Here is a 26,006-nt window from a genome sequence, read left to right as displayed (position 1 = left end):
TTGACTGTCCCTCTGGTATCTTTTGACCCTCTTTTATATTTACATTAAATTGAATTTTGAGCTAAGTAGAAATTGCAAATAATCGACGTATGCTGACCTTCTTAGTAACATAAGGTTTTAAATTGTCCACTTAGAATAATTAAATGTTAGTTGCTCACCGCTCACACTCAGAGGCAAATGTTTCAGGACTAGCACACTGATAATTAGCAGATTTAAATTTAGTTGTACCTGATAACTGTAAGATTATAAGAGTGAGCAACGTAACTCACACAATACTGTAATAATTCAGATAATCCTGAAGGGCAAGCGGTTCCTTTCCCAATATTTACAGTCGTTGCATGCTCATTTCAAGTAAATATCGAGTGAAAATTCGCATTCACTGATGTCATACATGAAAAAAGACCATTTTAGTTTCATACCGTATAATTTAAAAGTTTAATGCACAGCTCGTTTTTCTTGGATATACTTCTTCTCCAATCAGGTAAGCATGATCCCTGACATTTGGGTATCAAATGTATGTTTGTGATTATCCTAAACAAGTGGACATCAGTCGTTACCCAAAACCAACAATGGCCATATTTTGCTTGTGTCATTTCCAATCTTTAAACAAATTTAAAGTTTATGAAATATTTAGAAGGCAATTCACGAACATTTTTTAACCCTGAAATTGCATAAATAATATGAAAAGAATAGTTAAATCTTTTCAAACTTGTAAATGTTATACATATATAAAAAGGATAGTCAAGCCTAGTTGGTCAATGTAAACACGTCATATGGTATATAACTGTGTCCTCAGAAAGTGGACAAATTAAACACATTTTTTTTTCGGTAATATATATAAATAAGCAACAGTCCTACCTAAAATGGTAGTTTACTAAAATCAATTCAAAAGCTTGATATATTTTTAATTTGATCCCGAAAAATGCTTACTTGTTTTGTATTTTAAAAAAGTTTTCTTGGATTGTGTCTAATTTACATGCATATTGAAGCTTATTTGCAAGCAGATCGTTGTCGTTGTCTCATTTGCAGTATATATATTTTATATGATAATAATATGAATATCCGAAAATACGAATGACCGATGTGATATTTGGGTATAAAACAATACATCTTAAATTGCATTCTACATGTAGTTGTATCATCGAACCTTCAGATTATACCCAACATTATGATTGTTTTCCTTTTCAGAGTTTAAGATTTTGTTAAATGCGCACATCTACTTTTCCCTTTCTGATTATATAGTTCGTCACGTTTTTATACATACTTGGCTTCCAGTCCTTTGGGTTTGAGCCTCCCGAAAGAAGATAAATACTGACGAACGTTTAGACACAACAAATTTAAATTAGCAGGTCTTACATTTTAAACATCGTTAAAATTTTCAAGATTCTAGTCAATTGAGTGCGGAATCATGTTTTTTTTTTTAACTTTCAAACTATCTAATTAATTATGTTCTATTCTTATCTTTAATGAGACAAAATGAATTCTTTATTTACTAACTCAAGACGTCAATATTTGTATAATCAAAATGTTATTATTCTCAGTGTTTTTTTTACTTCTTTCTTTTCCGGAGTCTGCTATTCGGTTGTTTGTTTTTTGGTATTTATAATTTTGCATGTCCTAAAATACGATATAATTAACACCTATATTTGATCTTAATTTTTAAATCTAAGTTTAAAGCGTAATTATTTATTTTATTGTAGGAATTTTCGGAATTTATTAACATGAAATGGAACTAAAAGATGTAATTTTGTAGAAACTAGAATTAGAAAAGTGCGGGAAATGTCATGCCGTCTGAAATTTATATATACAGATTGTGTCATGGCTAATCTGACAACGATACGGTCTGCCATCTGTTCTGATTATTGTAAACGTCACCAAAACAGATCTAGATGAACCAATGAAATACCGCCTCTTATTGGTTCTTTTTAAAGATGTGTATCGTTACTACTTAGAATTCAATCCAACTAAATAAATCCTTGTTACGACAAATCCCCAAGATACAGAAAATATCACAACCGAAGTAAAACAAAGCGTGATCATATCAGATAAGCAAAGTTTTGGCACGTGACCTGTTGAAATCACATTTGGAAAATGTTCGTGATGCCAGCGCTTATCCCATTTAAGGAATACATGTAGACTAACAGGTGAAAATAAAGCAAAACATGTAGACCGAAGGGTCATTATTGTGTTCATTTTAGTCTGACAGGTTGAATATATAACATTTGTGTATGTTATGCCCGTGGCAGTGACATTGTACATGTAGTCCACTCTTCCTGGGATATAATTGTATGTAAGATACACACATTATCAATTTGTACACGGAACAATATGTACACGGAACAATATGTACACGGAACAATATGTTTCATTTAAAGACGAGATGATCATTCTAGCTAAGGATTTCTGATTAACTTACAAATAAATGTTTGAGATGTCTGAATGCGAAAGTAACTATACAGAAATTCAAGTAACAGTTTATGTTGTCAAGCCAGAATTACTTCATGAACAAAAGAAGACAAATGGTAAATCTGACAAAAAAGCTTTATATGGTCATAGAGATGTGAAAGAACGGTGTATGTCGAGTTTATGTGAGTTCAGTAAAAGACAATGTACAGAAAGAAATCGAGATCCAAAAATATTGCCATCTCGGTGTAAATTTCCAGTGATAAGGAATATGGGAGATAGAGAGGAACTTCATGGATTAGGTCAGAATGTCAAATGTAAGACTAACCGAAATATGGGGATAATCGAGCACGTGGACACATCGGATACGAACGGCCTGCGCATATTAAACGATAATGGTAAGGTACATATACAATGAATTTTAAACGAAAGCACACTAAGCACATCTTTGAGAGAAAAAGACAGAATCAATAAAATATGTCTACAAAAAAATGCATATTACATCATGCACGAAATACATCGGAAATAAAATTGAGAATGGAAATGGGGAATGTGCCAAATTAAGAGACAACAAACCGACCATAGAGCAGACGACAGCAAAAGGTCACGGTCCGTGTATTAATTGTGCACTTAAACTTCTTATTTATTTTATGTATGATAACAATTTGAAAACGCACAATATTCTGAACATTTTTTTCAAAATCAAATTAAAAACCACAACCAATTTCTAATATTGTGATTCTAGTTGCAATACTATAATATGAATAAAAGTAAAAATGGGGTATACGTGAATAAAAAAGCAATACATCGACACAACGAAATATATGTAAAAATGTCGGAATAAAGGACTGTCGGAAAAATGGGATGTCGGAGTAACGGGCTGTCGGAATAATGGGATGTTGGAATAATGGTTGTCAGACTAAAGGGATGTCACCATGACCAATAAAAACTAAATAATAACTTGAAAAATAAATATATATATACACAGAAAACTTATCGTTGAGTCAGTGGAAAAAAATATGAGCGTAAGCTGTTTTGCCGTTGTGTAACGTGAGGAGCTTAATCTATTGATTTGATATGTTTAGTATTTGCTAACATCAAGCAGTTTAGCGTATTCATCATTTGGTCCTTGTAATAATCTATGACTAGATATAACGCCACTTAACGTTTTTATTCGGGACATTTGAAGTTAAAAGTGGGGATGGTTTGCTTTAATTTTTTATTAGATAATCATTCATTGCTACTAATGAACTAGTCTTTAACAACTATAGGTCTCCATACGTACGGTCTTCAACAATGAGCAACAACCACGTCGAATAGACAGCTATAAAAGGCCATGAAATAACAAATGTATAACAATTCAAACGAGAAAACTAACGACCTAGTTTATGTAAAAAAATGAACGAAAAACCAATATGTAACACATTTACAAACGAAAACCACTGAATTAACTGGCTTGTCAGCCAACGTTGTTGTCCAAGTAGACATTTGAATCAGTCCAGTTTGAAACCTTTTATAAAAAGTCTTCGAAATAACATCACCTAGATCTTGAATTTTAATCTATAATCAATTGACAAATTAAGTGGAAGAACATGTAACTTTTAAACTGGAAGATATACTTGAAGATTATCTATTAGTCTACTGGTTTTATATTTTGTAAGTATCATGAGTATTCGTTTCGTACAAAGAATGATAACGCAGAATTATATCATAAAATAGAGCTACGACCTGTGTAATGGGCATTATTGGGGTCTAAGCGTGACGTGGAATTACCGATTTTTGTAAGCGTGACACGTGAAAGTCAAATTATGATGCCGTGAAAACAAGCGGGACTCGGGAAATTACAAAAAAAAACTAAGAATAGCTTTCATTCATAGTGTAAGCGGTATACGGTAATATGACAAAACACTAAGTGGGATCCGGGATCAGAACACCCCAATGAGACCCCCTGTGTAGTCTTGTAATGCTATCAATTTAACTCCGTAGTAAGATCTTTGAAAATTTATTTATCGATACTAGCATTGTCTTTAAGGAAGTTCGCTGCTCAGTTTCAAAATAAATAACTTTCCACAAGACCAGTATACATTGATGTATTGAGGGCATTAATTGCAGAATCAAAAAACAAAAAAAATATAGGGGTCAATGATGTGCTTGTTTTCGAGATATTAGCCATTGGAATTTTGGCGGGAAAATGTTCTCTCTTGACTTTTCGTAGCTCTTTCATTGACCAGTTAAAGGTCTCAAAAACTATTAAAGAATAAATAAAATTTAATAAAACTTTTACAAATGGCTTATAGTTATACTTGTTAAAGATTTATCAAAAGAAAAACGGAGGTTCATGGGCAAGATTTCGAAAATCTGACAAAAAATAAAAAAACATGACAAGCCAACATCCTTAATCTAATATACAGTTACTATTCAAACTTATAATTATGTCGATACGTTGCACGAATATTTTGACATTGCACACGGTAATGGTCTCAGTTTGCATATAACATTTTCACAATATATTCGTAAGATGTGTCATACTGTAGGCGAATGCAATTTATTTATTAGTTGTAATTGTATTTTAACTAGCTTTCTGGACTTATAGTAATACTATTACACCACTGTCCCTAGATTTGGAAAAAGGAAGAGAGATTGGCGCAAACAAAATTTTAAATCCACAATATTGTGTATATGTCCCTACCAAGAAGCTTGTACATTACTGGTCTAAAAAAATAGTATGTCACCCCTAATACAATATATCTGAACTGTAATTTGCGTGATAACCACACGTGTACAGTTCTAAATACTCAACGAAATGTATGTCAGCAATCCTTTCATCCGGCTTCTGGATTGTTGATACAGATTACATTGAGTTATTAGAACTGTACACATTTGGTACGCAAATTAAAGTTCAGCTAAGTCAAGTTGTTGGAGCTGTAATTGGTATTACGCAGGGTTATATGTAACATTTCTCCCTCTTACTGGATTGTTGATATGTGAACATACGGGTATTAATTGGAACTCTCATAATTAGTGTTATTACAAAGTGTTCTAAGTAACCTTGCTTCCTGCTACAATACCCTCCGCCAAATTACCTTTTTGTGCTAATGCGGCGTTAGCAATCAATCAATCAATGATGTAATCAATCAATCTTCCTGCTACTTCTCAGGATCTTGCACAATTTTTACACAGCTATACGAAATTTTAGTTTTTTGCAGTTTCGATTCAAATTATTATATTTGTAGCTTTTGATTAAAAAGTATATCATAAATATTATTTATAGTGAGAAATTCGAAATAATACGACTGAGTATATTTTTTGCAGAGTTTGACAAACGATCTCAATTTGAACCTCATCAAACCTGCAACCGATTCAAAATAAAAAAAAAATCATCGATAAACATTAGTAAAAAAATGTTGACATAGAGTTGTCTCGCTTTTTGTAATCGTTAAATAATACTGTTTCTCGTTTCTCGTATAAATATATAAGACCGTTGGTTTTCCTGTTTGAGTGGTTTTACGCTAGTCTTTTTGGGGTCCTTCATAGATTTATAAGCCTATATTCAATTTCAATGAACAATGAGTGAGGGTGCAAGGTCATCTCCATGGAAACAATTATATATTACATAACGGATGCTTTGTGAATAAGCTCCCTGAATAGTTTGTATTCGTGTCTTTGTAAGCAAACACAATTCCTGAAGAGCTCCCCTGAACAACAGATCTGAAAGTACTCGCAGTAAATAAAAGGTAGTTTAAAGACAATAACAACTAACACCTAATATATTTTCTTTTATCTAAGACTTACATATCAATCAGTACACTACTAGCATCGAATAGATACAGTGTAAAGGCCTCATAAAGACAGTCAGAGAAAAACATGATCTTGTGCAATGAAAAAATGTTTGTTTGTGCTATTTACATGTAACACGTTTAAACAATATGAACATTTGCAAGTTAAACTTTTATATCCTTTAACAAATTGACCAGAAATGTGGTATTTGTACCCTAGCAATTTCAGATAACTTTTGCGGGAAACCCCAGTTTGAAATTTGAAAAATTGTTGAATGGCAGACTGAATATCTTTCGTTTGTGCTCTCTTCAAGAGCTTGTTTATCGCTACCGCGAATATTAATGTAAATGGTCACCTAGGGGGAGGGTTGGGATCCCGCTAACATGTTTAACCCCGCCACTTTATTAATGTATGTGCCTGTCCCAAGTCAGGAGCCTGTAATTCAGTGGTTGTCGTTTGTTTATGTGTTACATATTTGTTTTTCGTTAATTTTTTTTACATAAATTAGGCCGTTAGTTTCCTCGTCTGAATTGTTTTACATTGTCTTATCGGGGCCTTTTATAGTTGACTATATGCGGTATGGGCTTTGCTCATTGTTGAAGGCCGTACGGTGACCTATAATTGTTAATGTTTGTGTCATTTTGGTCTTTTGTGGATAGTTGTCTCATTGGCAATCATACCACATCTTCTTTTTTATATAAACTTTTTTCATAATATCAATGAAGTTGTAGATTTCTTACTGAGTAGAATAAAACTGTTATTTGTAATTTCTGTGAAAAGACATTGGTCCATTGTTGGTACGTTTTTTGTCTTCATTAGGCAGATCTATCCACATTGTCATATCTGTCATTGGAAACAACAAAAGTTACATCAGTCAAACCATTAGTACGGTTTTAGATGATATGATGACAATAAAATGGCCGTAATGTATCTTAAACGAAAGCTATTAACACAAACTTTCTGTTCATCAGATTAACACATTCATATTGCCTCAAAAAGGAAAAAAAATGTAAATTTGAAAAGGTTCTATGTAATTTTTTTTATGCATATCTGTCTTTGTCTTCTCATATAAAAAAAGAAGATGTGGTATGATTGCTAATGAGACAACTATCCACAAAAGACCAAAATGACACAAACATTAACAATTATAGGTCATCGTACGGCCTTCAACAATGAGCAAAGCCCATACCGCATATAGTCAGCTATAAAAGGCCCCGATAAGACAATGTAAAACAATTCAAGCGAGAAAACTAACGGCCTTATTTATGTAAAAAAATGAACATATTCATCATCTACTAAAAAAGTTAAAAAAAGAAATACTGAAATAACAAAACTAGACAACAGTTTATAACGCTTACTTAATTTATTCTAGATTTGAATATGTCTCCGATTTCTAACCTATATTTGATTTTGAGTAGATCGCATATAAATAGACAATGTCCAAGTTTCGTTTAGGAAAGTAATAATTCAAAGGGGAAAACATGAACGGTTAGTAAGTAAAATAATTTTTCAAGTAAAGAAGGACTAAAAAAAAATGCACTTTTGGCTATAGTCAGTGATTCATGTTTTGTTCAAGATGGCCCATGTGTGAAATAAATTATTGGAAAATTGGTCCTACCTCGTTTCATTTTAATACTTTTTATTTGTCCACGGGTATAGTGTCATTTATGCAAGACCATGTAATTTTCAAAGGACATCATTTGTCTACATCTTTACCTTTTCGTTTTTATTTTATTGGTTTAATGACTAAAAAGAAATATCGACTATATGGTCAATGAGGCAGCAACCCAACTATACACATAACCGAAACACGTTTCTTTTATCCGTGTTGAAGACGGTACTTAGACTAATAATTGATTACTTTTTTCAATTGTGCCTTGTATGGAGAGTTGTCTCATTGGCACTCGTGCCATATCTTCTCATTTCTATTTATAGTGTTCAGTATACAAAAGGAAATTATCAAATTTCAAAATGGTTCCTAAATCCCTTTAAAAGCGGGACGAAAGATACCAGAGGGACAGTCAAATTCATATATCGAAAATAAACTGACAGCGCCATGGCTAAGAATTGAAAAAAGACAAACAGACAAACAACACAGCACAGAAATCTAAAGAATAAGCAACACAAACCCCACCAAAAACTAGGGGTATTCTCAGGTGCTCCGGAAGGGTAAAATGGTTGATTAAGTAAACGGGCGTATTCCAACTGGCTAACGGAAAATGGAAATAAAACTCAACATTCACCTGTAAATTACTTGTACCAAATCGACGCAAATGAAAGAAAAATCGGTGCTAGTGCAATGCAGATCGGCGCAAAAGCAAATCGGCGAAGTAAACGATTGTTCACCCTTTTTTAAAAACATATGTTAATCATTAGATATAATCAAAAGCTCTATAATCGACGAATGGTACAATACAAAGATGTGGTGTCATGATTTATTCTTTGGGAATAGAAATGACGTAACTGTATTTGATGACTAGGTTGGTTCAATTTATCAACATCATCTTTCCTATAAATTATTAATTGCACTATCAAACTAAACATACAACTTCCTAATGCATCGATTCAATTATTTCAAAACTGACATTTTCTTTTCCAGTCGAGAATTGCTGTTACGGACGACGTTCTGATTTTTATCCTGAAGCGTCATCTACCATAGAATGCAATATAGATGAAAATGTCGATAACATTGAGTGTCAATCGTTGCCGGATACAAAAAATCCTGAAATTCAAAATGTCATTCATGAAATATTAAAACATAATGATATTAAAACTATATACGGACAACAGGGCGAAATGGTTTACAACAGTGAAATCAAATTCAATAAACCTCTCATACAATGTGATGCAAAAGAAGTAATCAACAAGGTTTCGAAGCACTGTCTGGTAGAAGAGTCACTAAGCGCAGGAAACAAAATTAGACGCTTTAATGAAGGAACGTATGCTCCAAAATTAGTTTTAAATTTTCAAACTGACTTTAACATCGTAGACAGTGACAAATGTGACACACGTGTTATTAAATTAAAGGATGATATTAGTTTAAAGAAAAGTTCAAATACAACATCTGCAATGGGAGAGAAAAGATGTACTTTAAAGATGCAACAAAATAATGATATTAACATAAACAGAAAGTGTTTTGATAAAACAACCAAACATGCCAGTTTACAAGATCATTTTAAAGATGTTTCTAAATCTTTCGATGATATTATTGAAAAACTGTGTTTTGAAGATAGTATTGGGGAAGACGACGAGAAAGAATGCAATTCGAATGACAAAATAAAAAACAGAAGGAATCACAATAATGGAGTAAATTCAATTGATCTTTCAAAAACCGTAGAATCTGTACAATATTCGAAAGATGATAATGATGAAAAAGACTACCCCGTTAAGGAAATTGATGCTTCTGATATTTATTTCTATGGCAATGTTTGGTTAAATGATCCCGAAAAAAGATCAAATGATTATGCAGTAAGCAGAGGTAGGAACAGTCGGAACCGTCGTAACAAACATGCTTTCAGAAAACCGGATATTCACAATATTCACAACAAAAGATTTCCAGAACAACAAAGATGTCAATATTCACATTTCCCTGCATGCAGAAGACAGAGAGTGAATTTGCCAAATTGTCAACCTAATTCAAACTTGTATGGAAACCATATACCAAGGTCGAGCGTGAACGATGTTTTTCGAGGAGATCAATATGAAAGACATTCTTCACGATGGTATAAGCGACCTCTTAACTCTGACTCTGTAAGAAAAGAGACGATGTATTGGATATCGAGAAGTTTTTTGGCAATTAAAACTTCTGCCTATGCACATTTTTCAAACTTTGTTGATGAAAAGGTAAAACCAGAAAGAATATCACTTGAAAGGTTCGACGACAATTTAAGAAGATCATTGAGAAGAAATATTTCAAGATATATTTTTGAAGCAACTCGATCTGCTCCACGATTTGTGTCTCCTATGATTTTTATTGATTGTATCATTGACACAATCAAGAACCCCCATAATGTTATTGAAGGGGAAAGGCAATGCCGACAGTTTGAACAGGTCATTGGTTATATGGACGACAATGCACCGTGTTATTGGTGTGAAATAGTCTTTCATGGAGGACAGCTTGTTGTTGTAAGACCGCTTTCAAACTCACTTTGATTTTCTCTGTAATCTTAAATTGCACTATTTTAATAATCCGTGCTTACTAGCATACAGAACAAACATTAAATTCTTAAATTGTGTTTTCCTTTATAATGTAATTGAATTGTTTCTCTATTCATGTTTACAAATATAACAACTTTATAAGTGTATCTATGATATTTGAAATGCATATTTTCCTTGTCATGGTCTAAAACGGCTACATCGATGTCAATCAAACCAGTTATTTGTGAAAATTCTTAGCCGCAATTGCCTTTTGTTTCTTTATTTACACACACTGGTATCCCAAAGTTAAAAATGAATAGTGGTCCAGCATTTGTCCTAAACATTGTATTTATTCATACGGCATTGCCTGATATCATTTTCCCCGTCAATATCGTTTAGTTAAACTGATTAAACGAAACACATTTTTGCTTTTGGTTTAATTAAAAAAACACTAACCTTATTTGCCTTCCTATTAAGTCAGTAAGAATATCCAGACAACACTATATTTAGTTCTCCTGTGTTATCAAAAAGTAAAATGGATAAAATACCGTACTCCTAGAAAAGTCCCTAAGCAGAAACCAAAATCAAAAGCTCAAACACATCAAACAAATGGATAGCAACTGTCATATTCTTGACTTCGAAAAGGCATTTTCTTATGAAGAAAATGTTTGATCAAACCTGATCGTATAGCTAGAGAAACCTATATAGTTATCTCTTGTATGACAGTCGCATCAAATGCCATTATATTTACAACACTGTTTGAACTCGGTAAACAATCATAATAGTTAAAAATGTCAAACATAGGGTACAACAGTCAACATTGTGTTACAAACTTAATCACTATAAAAACAAACAAATGTGTAACAAAGAAGCACCATAGCAAAACTGAAAGACAAGAATACAAAAACTTCCAATTATAGTAAAATAACACAAAGACGAGATGTATTCGTACAGAGCTACATGAATCAAAGATACACAAAAAGGCATATGAAAAAATCACATAAGCACATAATCAAAAATGAAAGACAATTATACAAAAATTATCCTGGAACATTAATACAATGACGGGATGTATAAAGGAGTATGTCCGGTAGAGGCCGATTTTGGCCTCAATTTTCAAGTTCATCAAACGGAAGATTTTAGACACTTTTTAAACACTTTAGTGTCTATTTCAATTCGATTGGTTGATGTGAACGATTTTAACTGATTAAGGTGGTACCTAAAACTACAGGGATATAACTCTGTAAAGTCAGCTAAACGTTTTAATTACGGTGTGTTGTAAAAGGAATATTTAAGCTTCTCAATGATAAAAAAAATTGTAGTTTGTCAAACTGCTATATAAGGAAGTACACCACTAATTCATTGTCCCATTGCTTTCTATGTTAAGTTCCTCCGTTTCAAGCAGGCACACCTCTTTTGTGTTAAGTTCAAATAAAGTGGCAATCATTGCATTTCAAAGCAACACTTAATGGTGTTTTGTACTGGAAAAATAAACATACCTTTAATGGCATATAAGAAAGAACTGGTTCCCAGAACTTCAGATGTACCAAAACAGGTACTTCAGATCTGACAAACAGACAAAATGAACCCTCTTTTTAAAATTTGGTGCAGTTTTTTATATTCAAAATTAAAAGTCCAAAAGTGATCTACAATGATCAACAGTCCTTCAGCTTTCATTTGATACCAAAAATACCTAAATATTCTACATATTTTGAAAGTTACACTCATGCGTAGGAACTATTTTGTGTTTAATATGTACTAGTTTTTTGTGTGTGCTTTCTGGCCGGGCCTGAATTAGTGGTGTTACACCATAACCAGTGTTATTTTTCTGACAAAACGGTTGGTCAAAATTTTTGAAATTTTAATAGTTTTGTTGAAGGGTCAAAGTAAATACTTTGAAAATTTTTTCTGAAAAATTAAACGAGCCAAATCTATTTTAGTGAAAGTGTTGGGTACCACCTTAAGTCATTAAAAACGCTCTGATTCAAGCATAAATATGACAAATCTATCAAATATGCCAAAAAACGTCACTTTTCAAATGTTTTTTGTTAAAAATTAAAGTGGCCACATCCGTGTTCATCTTTAACCTTCATATATATTATGTATTATCATCAAATACAACTTTCATTATTATTCAATATTATGAATGAATACGAATGCGTCCACTTTCATTTAAGACGGAAACCCTCTAAAATTTAACTTACATGCTAAAATTGTGAAGATTTCAGTAATCTAGCACGACTCGTACGATGCTCGTACCCGATATATGTGCATTGTATTGTCAAAAAACAGCCCCATATTTATGCATCAGAAGCATTCTTTCTTCCAATAAATAGCTTAAAGATTACATGTTCATAATTTTGTAAAACTGCTATATTTTGGGGCCAAAAAGGGGTCTTACTAAACCTGCTCCCTTAATTAAAGTACAAAGTCACGTCAAATGGATCTAAAAAGTAAAAGAAATATTCATAAGGCCAAATAAAAGAATAATTTAACACGTTATAAAGATGATAAACAACGTTAGTACCCAGAATCTATACCCCAAGACCATTTGATATTATTTGTGAAGTTGATATGGAATATTTATAAGAACTATGTTGAATATTTTAGCCATTTCGTTTTTTGAAGATATTATTGGGCTGCACATCTTGCTATTTAAAGTGTTTTTAAGACTGTCAGCATTCCAATGGGAACCAACGTTGTCCCTCTTCTTGCCGACTTATTCCTTTATTATGACTGGATTTATTTCATACAGGAACTTCTTAGGAAGAAAACTAAGAAGTTAGCAATATCTTTTATCTTTACTTTCGGCTATATCGATGATGTTCTCTCATCATCTAAATGATTCAAAATTTGGTGACAATGTAAAACGCATCTATCTTTTCGAGATAAAGGATATAAACTATACAGATAAGGCTGCATCATATCTTGACTTACATCTAGATTTTGACAATTAGGGTCGGCTGAAAACAACAATTACTGCAAAGAGATAATTGTAGCTTTCCAATTTTAAACTTTCCATTTCTATGTAGTAATATTCCAGCAGCGCCTGCACACATATTATATCTCTAAATTGATACGATATTCCCGGTCCTGTATTTCCTATTATCATTTCTTTGATATGGGGTTACTGCTCACAAGAAAGCTATTAAACCAAGAGTTCGAAATGGTGAAGTTGAAATCATTCCTTCGTAAATATCGGATACCGGTATGTCGTAACTACAAACCTCTTCCCTTTTCACGAATGTGACCTACAGAATTAGTTTATGTACCGGGTTTGTAATGACATGAGCAACACGACGGGTTCCACATGTGGAGCAGGATCTGTATACCCTTCCGGAGCACATGAGGTCAGTCCCAGTATGTGGTGGGGTTCGTGTTGCTCAGTCTTTAGTTTTATATGTTTTGCCTTGTGTACGATTATTTTTCTGTTTGTCTTTTTATATTTTAGCCATGGTGTTGTCAGTTTATTTTCGATCTACGAGTTTGTCTGTGCCTCAGGTATCTTTCGCCCCTCTTCTATCGTGTTTTCTTACAAAGTTTTAAATGCAATAATAGAATAGACTTATTAAGAAGGGATATAATTACGATACTGTTGTCAAGTCATTAAAGATTGCATATTTTGGCGTTAATATTGAGTCACTGATAAGGTCTTTGCGTCGGAACTAAACACATTTATTCTAAAAACAGTTGTTGGCATGACACGGGTTATGTTCTTCTCATATATGTTATGATGGTATGATACTAAACCCCTGACGGGAAGGATTGTGCCTGATGTTCATTTGATGAAATCATAATCTTTCAGTCAGTTTAATTGAAGTCTGGAGCTGGCATGTCAGCTAACTGCTAGTAGTCTGTTGTTATTTATGTATTATTGTCATTTTTTATATTTTCTTTGGTTACATCTTCTGACATCAGACTCGGACTTTTCTTGAACTGAATTTTAATGTGCGTATTGTTATGCGTTTACTTTTCTACATTGGTTAGAGGTATAGGAGGAGGGTTGAGATCTCACAAACATGTTTTTCCCCGCCGCATTTTTGCGCCTGTCCCAAGTCAGGAGCCTCTGGCCTTTGTTAGTCTTGTATTATTTTAATTTTACTTTCTTGTGTACAATTTTGAAATTAGTATGGCGTTCATTATCACTGAACTAGTATATATTTGTTTAGGGGCTAGCATAATGACGCCTCCGGGTGGGGGAATTTCTCGCTACATTGAAGACCTGTTGGTGACCTTCTGCTGTTGTTTTTTTTATTTGGTCGGGTTGTTGTCTCTTTGACACATTCCCCATTTCCATTCTCAATTTTGATAATCCTATATTTGATTATTTCAGCCATGTTTTTTCATTATTAGATTTTATTTCGTTGATCATGAACATTATGCATATTACACTTTCTCTCTAACTTTAATAATATTATAAAAAAATATGTAAAAAAAATTTCTATCAAGGTTAATTGAATATTTCTTCCAGGTTGACTCATATATTTTGTGGATCATTTTTACAATTGGAAGATTCTTCGCTCGCTCATGGTCACTGTCAAATAGATATAATGGTAATGTCTGTCAAAATAGTTAAAATAGTTAAAGGTACCAGGATTATAATTTAGTACGCCAGACGCGCGTTTTGTCTACATAAGACTCATCAGAGACGCTCATATTAAAATATCAAAAAATAATTGTTTATATACATGTATTAAAAAAATATATTTATGTTACACATCTAGAATGATTTTTCAAAACCATTTGCAATAATTTTACTGGTGTAACAAAGTATCGAATAAGTTCATTGATTTAAAAAAAAAAAAAAAAAAAAAAACTTTAAGTGATTTTACCAATTCCATAATTTTTCATATGCAGTGATTTGACAAATTCACTGTTTCATTATCCGAATAACATGTATGTTCTAACCTACCATTGCTATTTAAAATTAATCTTTCTTTAACGAGAGTCAAATTGATCAAATAATGTCCGTATTTGTTTGCAAATACATTGCCAGTAAGTTTTACTCCGACGTTATGTTTATCGATGCACAGATAGGGTGTTGTCGACATTTAGCACATACAGAAATTTAATTTCCCCCAATCTAACTAGACGCCTTAGCTAATTTGGTACGAAACGTACAAGAAGTCGTTTAATTACGCTCAATAGATAATACCTCCTATACATTTCTAGGAATGTGATTGGTTAAAAACGTCCACATGAAGATCGGGTATATTTTATATTAGGTAGTAGGGAGGCGGGACTTATTTCATACACGGTTAGTAGTGGTGTTACGTCCCTTAATAAAAACAAAAAGGAACTGAGAAAAATCTTAAAGGTTTCAACAGACAAAGAAATTGATGATTAAGATTGATATAAATTCATTAAACACATTCAAACCTAACAAGTTATTATCGTTGGTTATTCTTGTAGGATCAATGGAAGTAGTTTCTTAATGCTAACAGTATTGAAGACTGACTTGCTTATTTTGATAGATCACAAGTCTAATTTTTTAAACGTTAAGATAGTCGGTAATATAAATTCGTTACATAGTGTGCTAGTGACGTAATACGGTATATATGGGGTCAGTGAATTCCATATAATCCCATATATACCGTATTAGGTCAGTAGGACACTATGTGACTAATAATCTTCAAGCCAAATAAGAGGAAAACAAAGAAACAACAAGAACACTGATTTGAAACAAAAACACACGCCAACATACATACTAGAAACGATTTATTTGATAGCAAATGCCATTATCCTTACTTGGTATAGGACATTTGAGGACAAAAAGAAGGTTAAACCTGTGTTATTGGCAAGCCAAACATCCCACTTTATGACAATGTTTAAAAATATCGCTTAATATGGCAACACTACGTGACAGAAATACAAAACAAACACACACAAGGACATTCATCACAGAGAAACGTACGAACAAATTATACAATAGCTATAGCAATATGCAAACTGCAGAACAATAACGGATACAATCCATCAACGACGGACACAACAGGATATCAAATACAAACGATAAGATATAACACAACCGAAACCATAACAGCAGCATCAAAAGTAACCTGGCAATTGCCCTTTATGTCTTTTTGCCTAATGCTTGGTAATTATAATAGATACAGATACATTTAAGGTCAAGGAACAGTAAATGGGCTATGTCGAAGATTTTGCTAAAAAGATGCATACAGCCTTGGCTCGTTGAACTACACTGAAAATCGAAAAAATAATACATTTATCTCTTTTATGATATGAAAAATTGCAGATTGATCTCTTTTAATATGGGTGAATATTTGTATAGAAAGCACATAAAATCGGCGAAAACCCGTCTTAAATTTGTATTTAAATCGTCAAATCTCTAAGTCTACTCCATAGATTTTTCTTAAAAAACTATATATTGTTGACACATAAATTTCTGTTTAAATGATATAAAATAATCATAGGGTCACCGACTTCGTTTTTTGTATAATAATCAATTTGTTACCTTATTGGTAGTAAAAAACGTCAAAAATCAACGTTTTACGGCCTGCAACGCGTTACGTTTCGTTGAATTTTTTCACAAAGAACGCAACTTTGAATGATGTATACCGTAAAAATGAAGTCGGTGACCCTATCTTTATTTTGCATCATTATAACGGAAAGTTATGTATCAACAACATATAGTTTTTTAAGAAAAATCTATGGAGTAGAATAAGAGATTTGGCGATTTTAAGACAAATTTTAGTTGGGTTTTCGCCGATTTTATGTGCTTTCTATACACATGTTCAACCATTTTGTAAGAATTCAATCAGTAATATTTCAAATGATAATTGAGATGAATGCATTGTTATTTCGATTTTCAGTTGAAGTTCATTGATCCAGAGTTGTATGCCAAATTTTATTGAAATCTAAGACATAGCCCATTTACTGTAACTTGACCTTAATGTCTGTTAAAGGGGGATTGATGGTCCTTTCTGAGGGGTGTAAAATCTATTCATGTTAGGTGTGTAACTTTATTTTTTTTTCATCTGACACGTACAATTATACACATTAAACTTCTGAGGGTCTTGCTGCAGTAAATAGATAGGTCAATTTTCCCCATAAAAGCCCATCCAACCAATACGATCAGAATCTCTACGTCTGATAGGTCTTACATTTTTTGTAATTTTTAGATCAGATAGTTAATTTTTCATGATGTTTTTTCTGGTACGTTTAAAAAAATTCTCCCCATCCATCCCCACCTGTCAGAAATTAACTGGAATGACCCATTACGATACAATGTCTACACAATTGCGTCAACACTGAATCGTCAATTGTCTCCTTATAAAAGATAGTGCGTTAATAATACTATTCTCGCCTATATATGGTAATCTGATGTACAGTAGTTGTCGTTTGTTTATGTAATATATACGTGTTTCTCGTTTCTCGTTTTGTTTATATAGATTAGACCGTTGGTTTTCCCGTTTGAATGGTTTTACACTAGTAATTTTGGGGCCCTTTATAGCTTGTTGTTCGGTGTGAGCCAAGGCTCCGTGTTGAAGGTCGTACTTTAACCTATAATGGTTTAATTTTTAAATTGTTATTTGGGTGGAGAGTTGTCTCATTGGCACTCACACCACATCTTCCTATATCTATATAATCATAGATAGAGAGAACATGCAAATAGCAGGAATGATCACCAATGCTTTATTTACAAAATGTCAATATGAATGACATTTGACATCATTTACGAGTTATGCTTTTTATCGACCAGTTTAGTAAAGGAGCTTACCATATGGAAACCTTGACAGAAACAGTAATAAGTAACAACAGAAAGGTTCACAAAATACTGTTAATTAAAAAGAATATATTTTTTATAGAAATTAATAACCGTAAATGGTGTCGAATTTTCATGTGTTTTTCATCTCTGTTGATTTAAGCGTAAGCAATACAAAACTTAATACTAGTATAAGTTTAGGAGGTAAATTAACAGATGTGTTACAAGTATAATATCCTGTGACATGCTTCACCCTATACGGATCTATACGTATATGAATTACAGGAGGAGAATAATACAATCTATTGGGCGTTGTTTCTTTTCATTGCTTATGATTGCTTTTTTTCTTCTTATTGTTGTTAGTTTTTTTTAATGTCTACTGACAGATCATGGATTTTCAATTAAGACGATCTTTGATAGAATAGTTTTGTCATCCTTCATAAGTAAACTTTAAATCATCAACGTTACCAGTCGAAAGATTTGAATCAAGATATTTCCCAGAAGATAGGCAAATAAACTAGGAATACAATTTAATATTTTCGCCAGACGCGCGTTTCTTCTACAAAAGACTCATCAGTGACGCTAGAATCAAAAATGTTTAAAAGGCCAAATAAAGTAAATTTATTATTATGAACATATCAATGATAACTCTTGTCAACACACAAGTGCTGACTACTGGACTGGTGATACCCTCGGGGAAATAAATCTCCACCAGCAGTGGCAGCCACCAAATACCAAAGGTATATCTAAACTCATAGTTCGAAAATAAACTGACAATGCAAAGGAAAAAAATAAAGGATACACTAAACAAAAAACACAAAACATAACATAGCAAACTAAAGACTGAGGAATACGAACCCCATTCAACCTAGTTTGTTAACATTTGAAAACCCTTTCCCAACAAACAAAACAATAAATGTTGCTATAACAATAGCTTGCATGTTAAATACAGTCAGTTTGTTTCGTGCATTTCAACTATCGCTTATAGAATTAAACAAAACAATAGCATTTTATATGACGGATTACAAATGTGTCGAGGTTTCTGATTGGATAAAAACATAGAGTTTCAGAATATATTCAGGAAACTGCCAGGGTATATACGACGCAGAGAGAAAATAATGACGTGCTTCACTGCTTCAGTCAATAATACATTTTAAATCCAAATAACGCAACTTACACTCTTTTTATACTTAAATGTAATATTAAAAGTTTTATTATAAATTATTGCATACACGATAAAACTTTGTTCACAGCAAATTAGAAAATCCTTCGCGTATGCCGAACATATCAGGTTGGATTTTTCAATATATGTGTTGTAAAAAACAAAACCACCCACACATACAAACACAAAATCTGATATCTTAAAACTTTATTGAAACTATTTCACAACGGAAAAAAATTGTCAAGATAAAAAAGTTGCATTTAAATGGATTTCTCAAAATATTTAAAAATAAACCAAACATGTAATGAATATACATAGAATCATATTCAAAACAGTGTGGTCCTGGCCATTGATTGACGACCTAAATTATCCCATTGACTGGGACAGATTAGGTGAACGTTTGTCGGTAACAATCACTGCTCACTATGTACTTGTTAAAGACACTGAATCTGTGGGGTCACCAAAGGTTCTCAACACCTAAATAAAGCAATTCGAAAAACGAATCCGGAATAATACGATGTGTTGATTTATATCAATAATATAAATCAAAACATAAAGGTTATTCTTGAATAATTTTTCGAATTATGTTATTATTAAAGGCGTTAAGAACCTTTGGTGACGCCACATTTTAAAATCTATAATCAGAAAGTAGTGAGCAATGGTCGTTACAGACAAACGTTCACATAATCTGACCCAGTCAATGGGATAATTTAGGTCGTCAATCAATGGCCAGGACCACATTGTTTTGAATATGATTCTACTGCATTGTGAACAAATACCTGCACTGGAAAATAACATTAAGTCAGGGGTAATCCGTAATATATGTGTAAATTTTTATCAAAGGTACCAGGATTATAAAATTTAGTACGCCAGACGCGCGTTTCGTCTACATAAGACTCATCAGTGACGCTCATATCAAACTATTTATAAAGCCAAACAAGAAAAAAATTGAAGAGCATTGAGGATAAAAAATTCTAAAAAATTGTGTCAAATACGGCTAAGGTAAGCTATGTCTGATACAAGAAAATCCTTAGTTTTTCGAAAAATTCAAATTTTTGTAAACAGGAAATTTATAAAAATGACCACATTATTGAAATTCATGTCAACACCGAAGTGTTGACGACTGGGCTGGTGATACCCTCGGGGACAAAACGTCCACCAGCAGTGGCATCGACCCATTGGTGTAAATTGTTATCAAAGGTACCAGGATTATAAAATTTAGTACGCCAGACGCGCGTTTCGGCTACATAAGACTCATCAGTGACGCTCATATCAAACTATTTATAAAGCCAAACAAGAAAAAAGTTGAAGAGCATTGAGGATCCAAAATTTCAAAAAATTGTGCCAAATACGGCTAAGGTAAGCTATGTCCGATACAAGAAAATCCTATAGTCTCAGGTATCAGGTCTCAGACAGGGTTCGGCTCAGGTGATATAAACTATTAGCCGGTAATGTCATATTTATACCTTGAGACCTGAATAACATTTAATATACTTGCAAAATTGTGTGTTGGTAAATAAGAAATTAAAAAAATAGACACATATAATACAAAAGAACACTTTTATTGTTCTAAATATGAAATACATGTACAATACTTAGGATGATAAAAAAAAAGAAGGAAAAACCCATGTATTTGAACATTTCTTCATGAACAAGATGTGTTCACTTGATGACATGTTGCTGAGCCTTAGGCTAGATAGTAATCAAAATATGATTCACTTTCTATAGTAAATGTTAACGATGCTTCATCGTTTTTTGTAATAATACTTATATATGAATGCTGGCTTTTTACTATGTGTTACAGAGCTAGAGGGTATTTCTTTTATTTTCGATTTCTACATATTAGAAACATATTAAACACTTTGTTGAAATTGACAATAATTAAGAAAAAAATGGTACACATATTACGTTTATTTCTTCTCAATAAAGTGCTGCACAGGTCAACTAAATCCTATCTTGAATTTCAATATGCAAATGACTAATGATTCGCAATATAGTTATTTTAATTTATATAGTATGTATGAACCTGCATATGTCAGACACCTTCAGAAATTTTCAGATCTGAAAAGGTCAGATATGATTACAGAAGATTGTACCTTCCAGAATAAGAGATATTCGCAACAAATAATATCAGTTTATAATATGTGCGTTGATCTCTTCGGCTTACATATAATACGTTGTTCGGCTGTGTCTTAATAATGTGCTGATTTAGGTTGTTTTACTTATTCGTTTTTTTTTAATTCTGTAGTTAGTCACCACGTCGGTGCTTATGTATATCTATTATATAGTCATTTTTTATAAATTTACTGTTTGCAAAAGTATGAATTATTCTAAATACTAAGAATTTCATTATCCCAGGCAAATAACCTAAATGTATTTGATACATTTTTTTGATACTTTTGGTCCTCGATGTTCTTTAACTTTGTACTTGTTTTGGCTTTCGAACTTTTTTTTATATGAGCGTCACTTATCAGTCTTTTGTAGACGAAAAACACGTATGGCGTATTAAATTAAAAGCTTGGTTCCTTTTGATAGCTATTATTATAGCATGTTCTCTGTCTTGTATGGTTTCTCATTTATAGGTATTGTAGTCCTGTCATGCAATGTTGTCATTTTAATGTTTTATTTAACATTTCTATAAAAGCGGGAGGTTTTGCTAGCTACAAAACCAGGTTCAATCCATCATTTTTTTCTTAAAATGTCCTGTACCAAGTCAGGGAGGTGGTCATTGTTATTTTATAGTTGGTTGCTGTTTGTGTTGCATTTAGTGTTGTGTTTCTGTTGTGTCGTTGTTCTCTTCTTATATTTGATATGTTTTCTTCAGTTTCAGTTTGTTACCCGGATTTGTTTTATCCTCAAACGATTTATGGATTTCGAACAGTTCGGTATACTACTGCTGCCTTACATTATCAAAGTATATATGGTTGCCTTTAATTATCAGAGTATATATGCTATATATGAAAATACAGGAGGTTTCAGTAATATATCAATCCATAATAAGTTTACAGTATTCAAAAAAACAAACTTTTCCTGTCAGTAGGAGATTAGCATCAAATTAATTAACTGACCTTCAGGTTTCTATAACTACCTGTAATAAAGATAATTTTGGTTATACAGAAATATATCGAAATACATAATATACCATTCAACATGATAATCAGATGCTCTAGCCAAATTCCATTAAAAAAATAATAGTATTGGCTTTCATACGAAACAAAATTATACATCAAATGCATTAAGTCCTACTAGACTTTTAAAAAGAGGAAAATTACAACCCACTCTCCCATGTTCAGTCTTTCTACCAGAAACTGGGTAGTATGATCAAAATCAAAATTTTGTTTGAATGTTGAGATGATTAGTATTTGATGGGTGAGAGTGTATAATAAAGGTCTTTTGTTTTACGAGATTTAATTCGGAAATGTCTCAATGTGATTATGGACTTTGCGAATTGATTTTCCTCTAAGTTCAGTATTTTTGTTAATTACTTTTCACCAACAAAATGGGTAACGGGAACAAAACAACATAAGTCTTAAAGGGTGACTCGGAAATAGAAATATTGTCATGTTTGTACCTTCTTACCGGAAGTGAATCCTTGACAAAATAGGGATTCCTTTTGGTTGTGTGGGATGTATACATACACTGCCACGTCCGATTAGAATGGAGGCAACTTCTTGGTATTGTTGGCTATATTCAATTTGTCAATATCCGAGGCAACATGGCTCTACAAGTATGGCGGAAAGTGTTCCCTATAAACAATGTTGAAATCTGCCTTGAGATCCCTTTCTTTCATCAGCAAACTCTCATAATTTCGCTGTTACCATACTTTCAATACTTTCACCAAATGACATGCGAAATATACCAAGGTGTAATCTCATAAGTCAAAACTAAACTAACAATGCCATGGCTACAATAGTAAAAGACCAATAGTACCCAAAACACAACATAGAAAATTAAAGATAGAGTAACACGACCCTACCAAAAACTGGGAGTGATTACTAAGAGATATCGTATAGCCGGTTAAACTTTCGATTATATTCGTGGATAGAACAAAATCGCCAAAATAAATTCCGCCAATTTAAAAGTGTACATGCAAAGGTATTGTGAAAGTTTTGAACCCGCCAAAATAATAACTGCCAAAATATTTTGTATACCTTTTTCAAGGAAAATCGCGAAATTTTACAACCGAGAACACAACCCACTATACAGTACGTCGAACTAACAGAACCTGCATGTTTCTCATGGTGCCTTTAACCTTTGTTAGCATTTTATTTTTTTTCTAACAAACATAGCACAATAGGTGGTATAGTAACAATTAATAATAGTTAACAGATGAAATAAGCATTTAGAATTAATCCTGTGGAATTAAAAGATTATACTTGCCAAATTATGTGACGTTAAATCTGAAATTTGAAAAAAGAAAATATAATACATTTTTAAATACTTTACAAAAAATTGTGATCATCATATGAAATAACATACTGAGGATGATCTAAAAAATAAAATTGAAAAAATTATTTGTAAATTTCTGATGTACAAGATGTGTTCACTTGTTGACATGTTGCTAAGTCTTGAGATAGTTATCCAAATCTTATTTACTTTCTACATCATTTTAAAGTTGATGTATCGATTCTTTAATAATATATGGGCATGTTGTATTTTTTGACAGAGCTAGAGGGTTTATTCCAAAGGTCAACTTAATATATATCTTGAATTATAATATGTCAAGGAAGAATGAGTCGCAATATAGTTATTTTAATGTATATAAGTTATAACATGTATGTACGTGCCTATGTGGGATCCCTTCAGAAATTGTCAGTTCTGGAAAGGTCAGATATGATGATTGTACTTTCCACAATATGAGATATTCTTAACAAATAATATATCACAGTGTTTATACTACATACGAAATACAGAAAATTAAGTAATATACAAGTTCACAATAAGTTCACAGTTTTTGAGGAAAAAAAACCACACATTTTGTCTACAGTAAGAGATCAGAAACATGTCAAATTACCTTCATTTTCCTCAGTACATGTTATTAAAAAAGTAGTTTTTAGTATACTTAAACGCTACTTTTAAACTTTGTGTTATATTTTTCTTGGCTTCTAATTAATGGTGAATCTTTACTACAAAAAATGTTATGACATGCAAACATTTTTCATACAATTTCGAAGCTAAATCTTGAAAAGTTGGCAAATGTTGAACGAACCTTTTTTGCTATGGAAACAAATGTGGACCAATCGTTCATTAATTTTGATAATCTAGTTAAATCATGTGCCAAATGTAAACTAGAGGCTCCAAGGAGCCGGTGTCGCTCAACTGATATTTTTATTTACAATTAATGCATGGAATAATGCAACCGTTATCAATTGCTTTAGTTTCAGAAATATAAGTGAAAACATCATTTTCTCCCTATGTTCTATTTTTAGCCATGTCTGTAATGTTGGTTGGCAAGCAGTGTCGACCAATACATTTTTAAACTAGATACCCTAATACTAAGTGTGACCAAGTTTGCTCAAATTTGTCTCAGTTGTTTTAGAGAAGACTATCGTAAAAGATTACAAAAATTTACGAAAAATTGTTAATTTGACTTTTAAAGGCAATAACTCCTTATGAGGTCAATTGACCATTTTAGTCATGCTGACATATCATTCGATCTGACTTTGCTGAAAATTACTGCTGATTACAGTTTATCTCTATCCATAATGATATTCAAGATTATTACCAAAAACTGCAAAATCTCCATTAAATTACTAATCCAGGAGCAGCAACCCAACAACCAATTGTCGGATTTGTCTGAAAATTTCAGGACAGAAAGATCTTGACCTGATAAACAATTTTATCCCGTCAGATTTGCTCTATACGCTTTGATTTCAGAGATATAAGTCAAAATCTACATTTTACCCCTAATTCTATATTTAGTCATGGCGGCCGTCTTGGTTGGTTGGTGGGGTCGTCGGACACATTTTAAAAACTAGATGCCAAGTTTGGCAAGAACTGGTCCAGAAGTTTCGGAGAAGAAGATTTTTGTAAAAGTTAACGACGGATGACGACGGACGCAAAGTGATGAGAAAAGTCTCACTTGACCCTTTTAGGTCAGGTGAGCTAAACAATAATTGAAACAAGGTCGCAAAAATATTGATATGGCAAAATGGCGTTTTGTCACAGTTTAATTGAAAAAAAATACTATTGAAGAAATAGTTTTGTGAAAGCAATAACGCGTGAAAGATACTATTTTCTTTTGTTTCATATTCTGAAATCGGACTCGGAGTTTTACTGTGCGTATTGTTATGCGTTTGTTTATCAACATTGGCTTCATGTATAGTGGAGGGTTGCGATCTAAAAAAAAAAGAAGTTTTAACCCTGTCGCAATTTAGCGCCTGTCCCAAGTCAGAAGCCTCGGTCATTTGTTAGTCTTGTACGATTTTTAATTTTAGTTTCTTGTGTATATTTCGGAGTTTAGTATGACGTCCATTATAACTGAACTAGTATAAATATTTAATGATTAGGTGAAGGACGCCTCCCGGTGCGGGAGTTTCTCGCTGCAATGAAGACCCATCAGACATCAAGGAAAATGCACATACATCAAATCATTTGGAAATACACACTGCCATTAAATATGAGAATACTAGCAGATTCAGAAAAAAAATCTATTTAATTATCCCAAATTCAATTCCAAAATAGTCGTATTGCCCAATGGCGCTAACCATGTCGCTGTTTTGTTGGTAGATGAATCGCAGACTCATCGATGTATGTCTTCTGGAAGCCTGTCAGGAACAGTTTTCTAAATCGATATCATGC

The 26,006-nt window shown here is 32.6% G+C and overlaps 2 protein-coding genes across 2 annotated transcripts in view; one reads left to right on the top strand and one right to left on the bottom strand.

Annotated features, from left to right (window-relative positions):
- The window catches only part of LOC134687391 (plexin domain-containing protein 2-like), a 60,785-nt gene that overhangs the window by 17,615 nt on the left and 17,164 nt on the right, over positions 1–26,006 (bottom strand). The gene's annotated exons all lie outside the window — the stretch shown is intronic.
- On the top strand, positions 1,977–10,668 carry LOC134687382 (uncharacterized). Its single transcript, XM_063547642.1, has 2 exons — positions 1,977–2,801; positions 8,780–10,668. Exons 1-2 carry the CDS (start codon positions 2,423–2,425, stop codon positions 10,330–10,332), a joined length of 1,932 nt encoding a protein of 643 aa, XP_063403712.1. The 5' UTR covers positions 1,977–2,422; the 3' UTR covers positions 10,333–10,668.

The sequence above is a fragment of the Mytilus trossulus genome, chromosome 1 (assembly GCF_036588685.1).
Source record: "Mytilus trossulus isolate FHL-02 chromosome 1, PNRI_Mtr1.1.1.hap1, whole genome shotgun sequence".
Classification (NCBI taxonomy): Eukaryota; Metazoa; Mollusca; class Bivalvia; order Mytilida; family Mytilidae; genus Mytilus; species Mytilus trossulus.
The sequence above is the reverse complement of the archived record's forward strand: the minus strand, read 5'-3'. Positions and strand labels throughout refer to the sequence as shown.

What these genes read in the sequence shown, in the direction of transcription:
- LOC134687382 (XM_063547642.1), top strand. Translation starts at nt 2,423, where the DNA reads ATGTTTGAGATGTCTGAATGCGAAAGTAACTATACAGAAATTCAAGTA. An exon ending in GCGCATATTAAACGATAATG is followed by an intron (nt 2,802 to 8,779) that starts GTAAGGTACATA and finishes TTTCTTTTCCAG; the next exon opens with TCGAGAATTGCTGTTACGGA.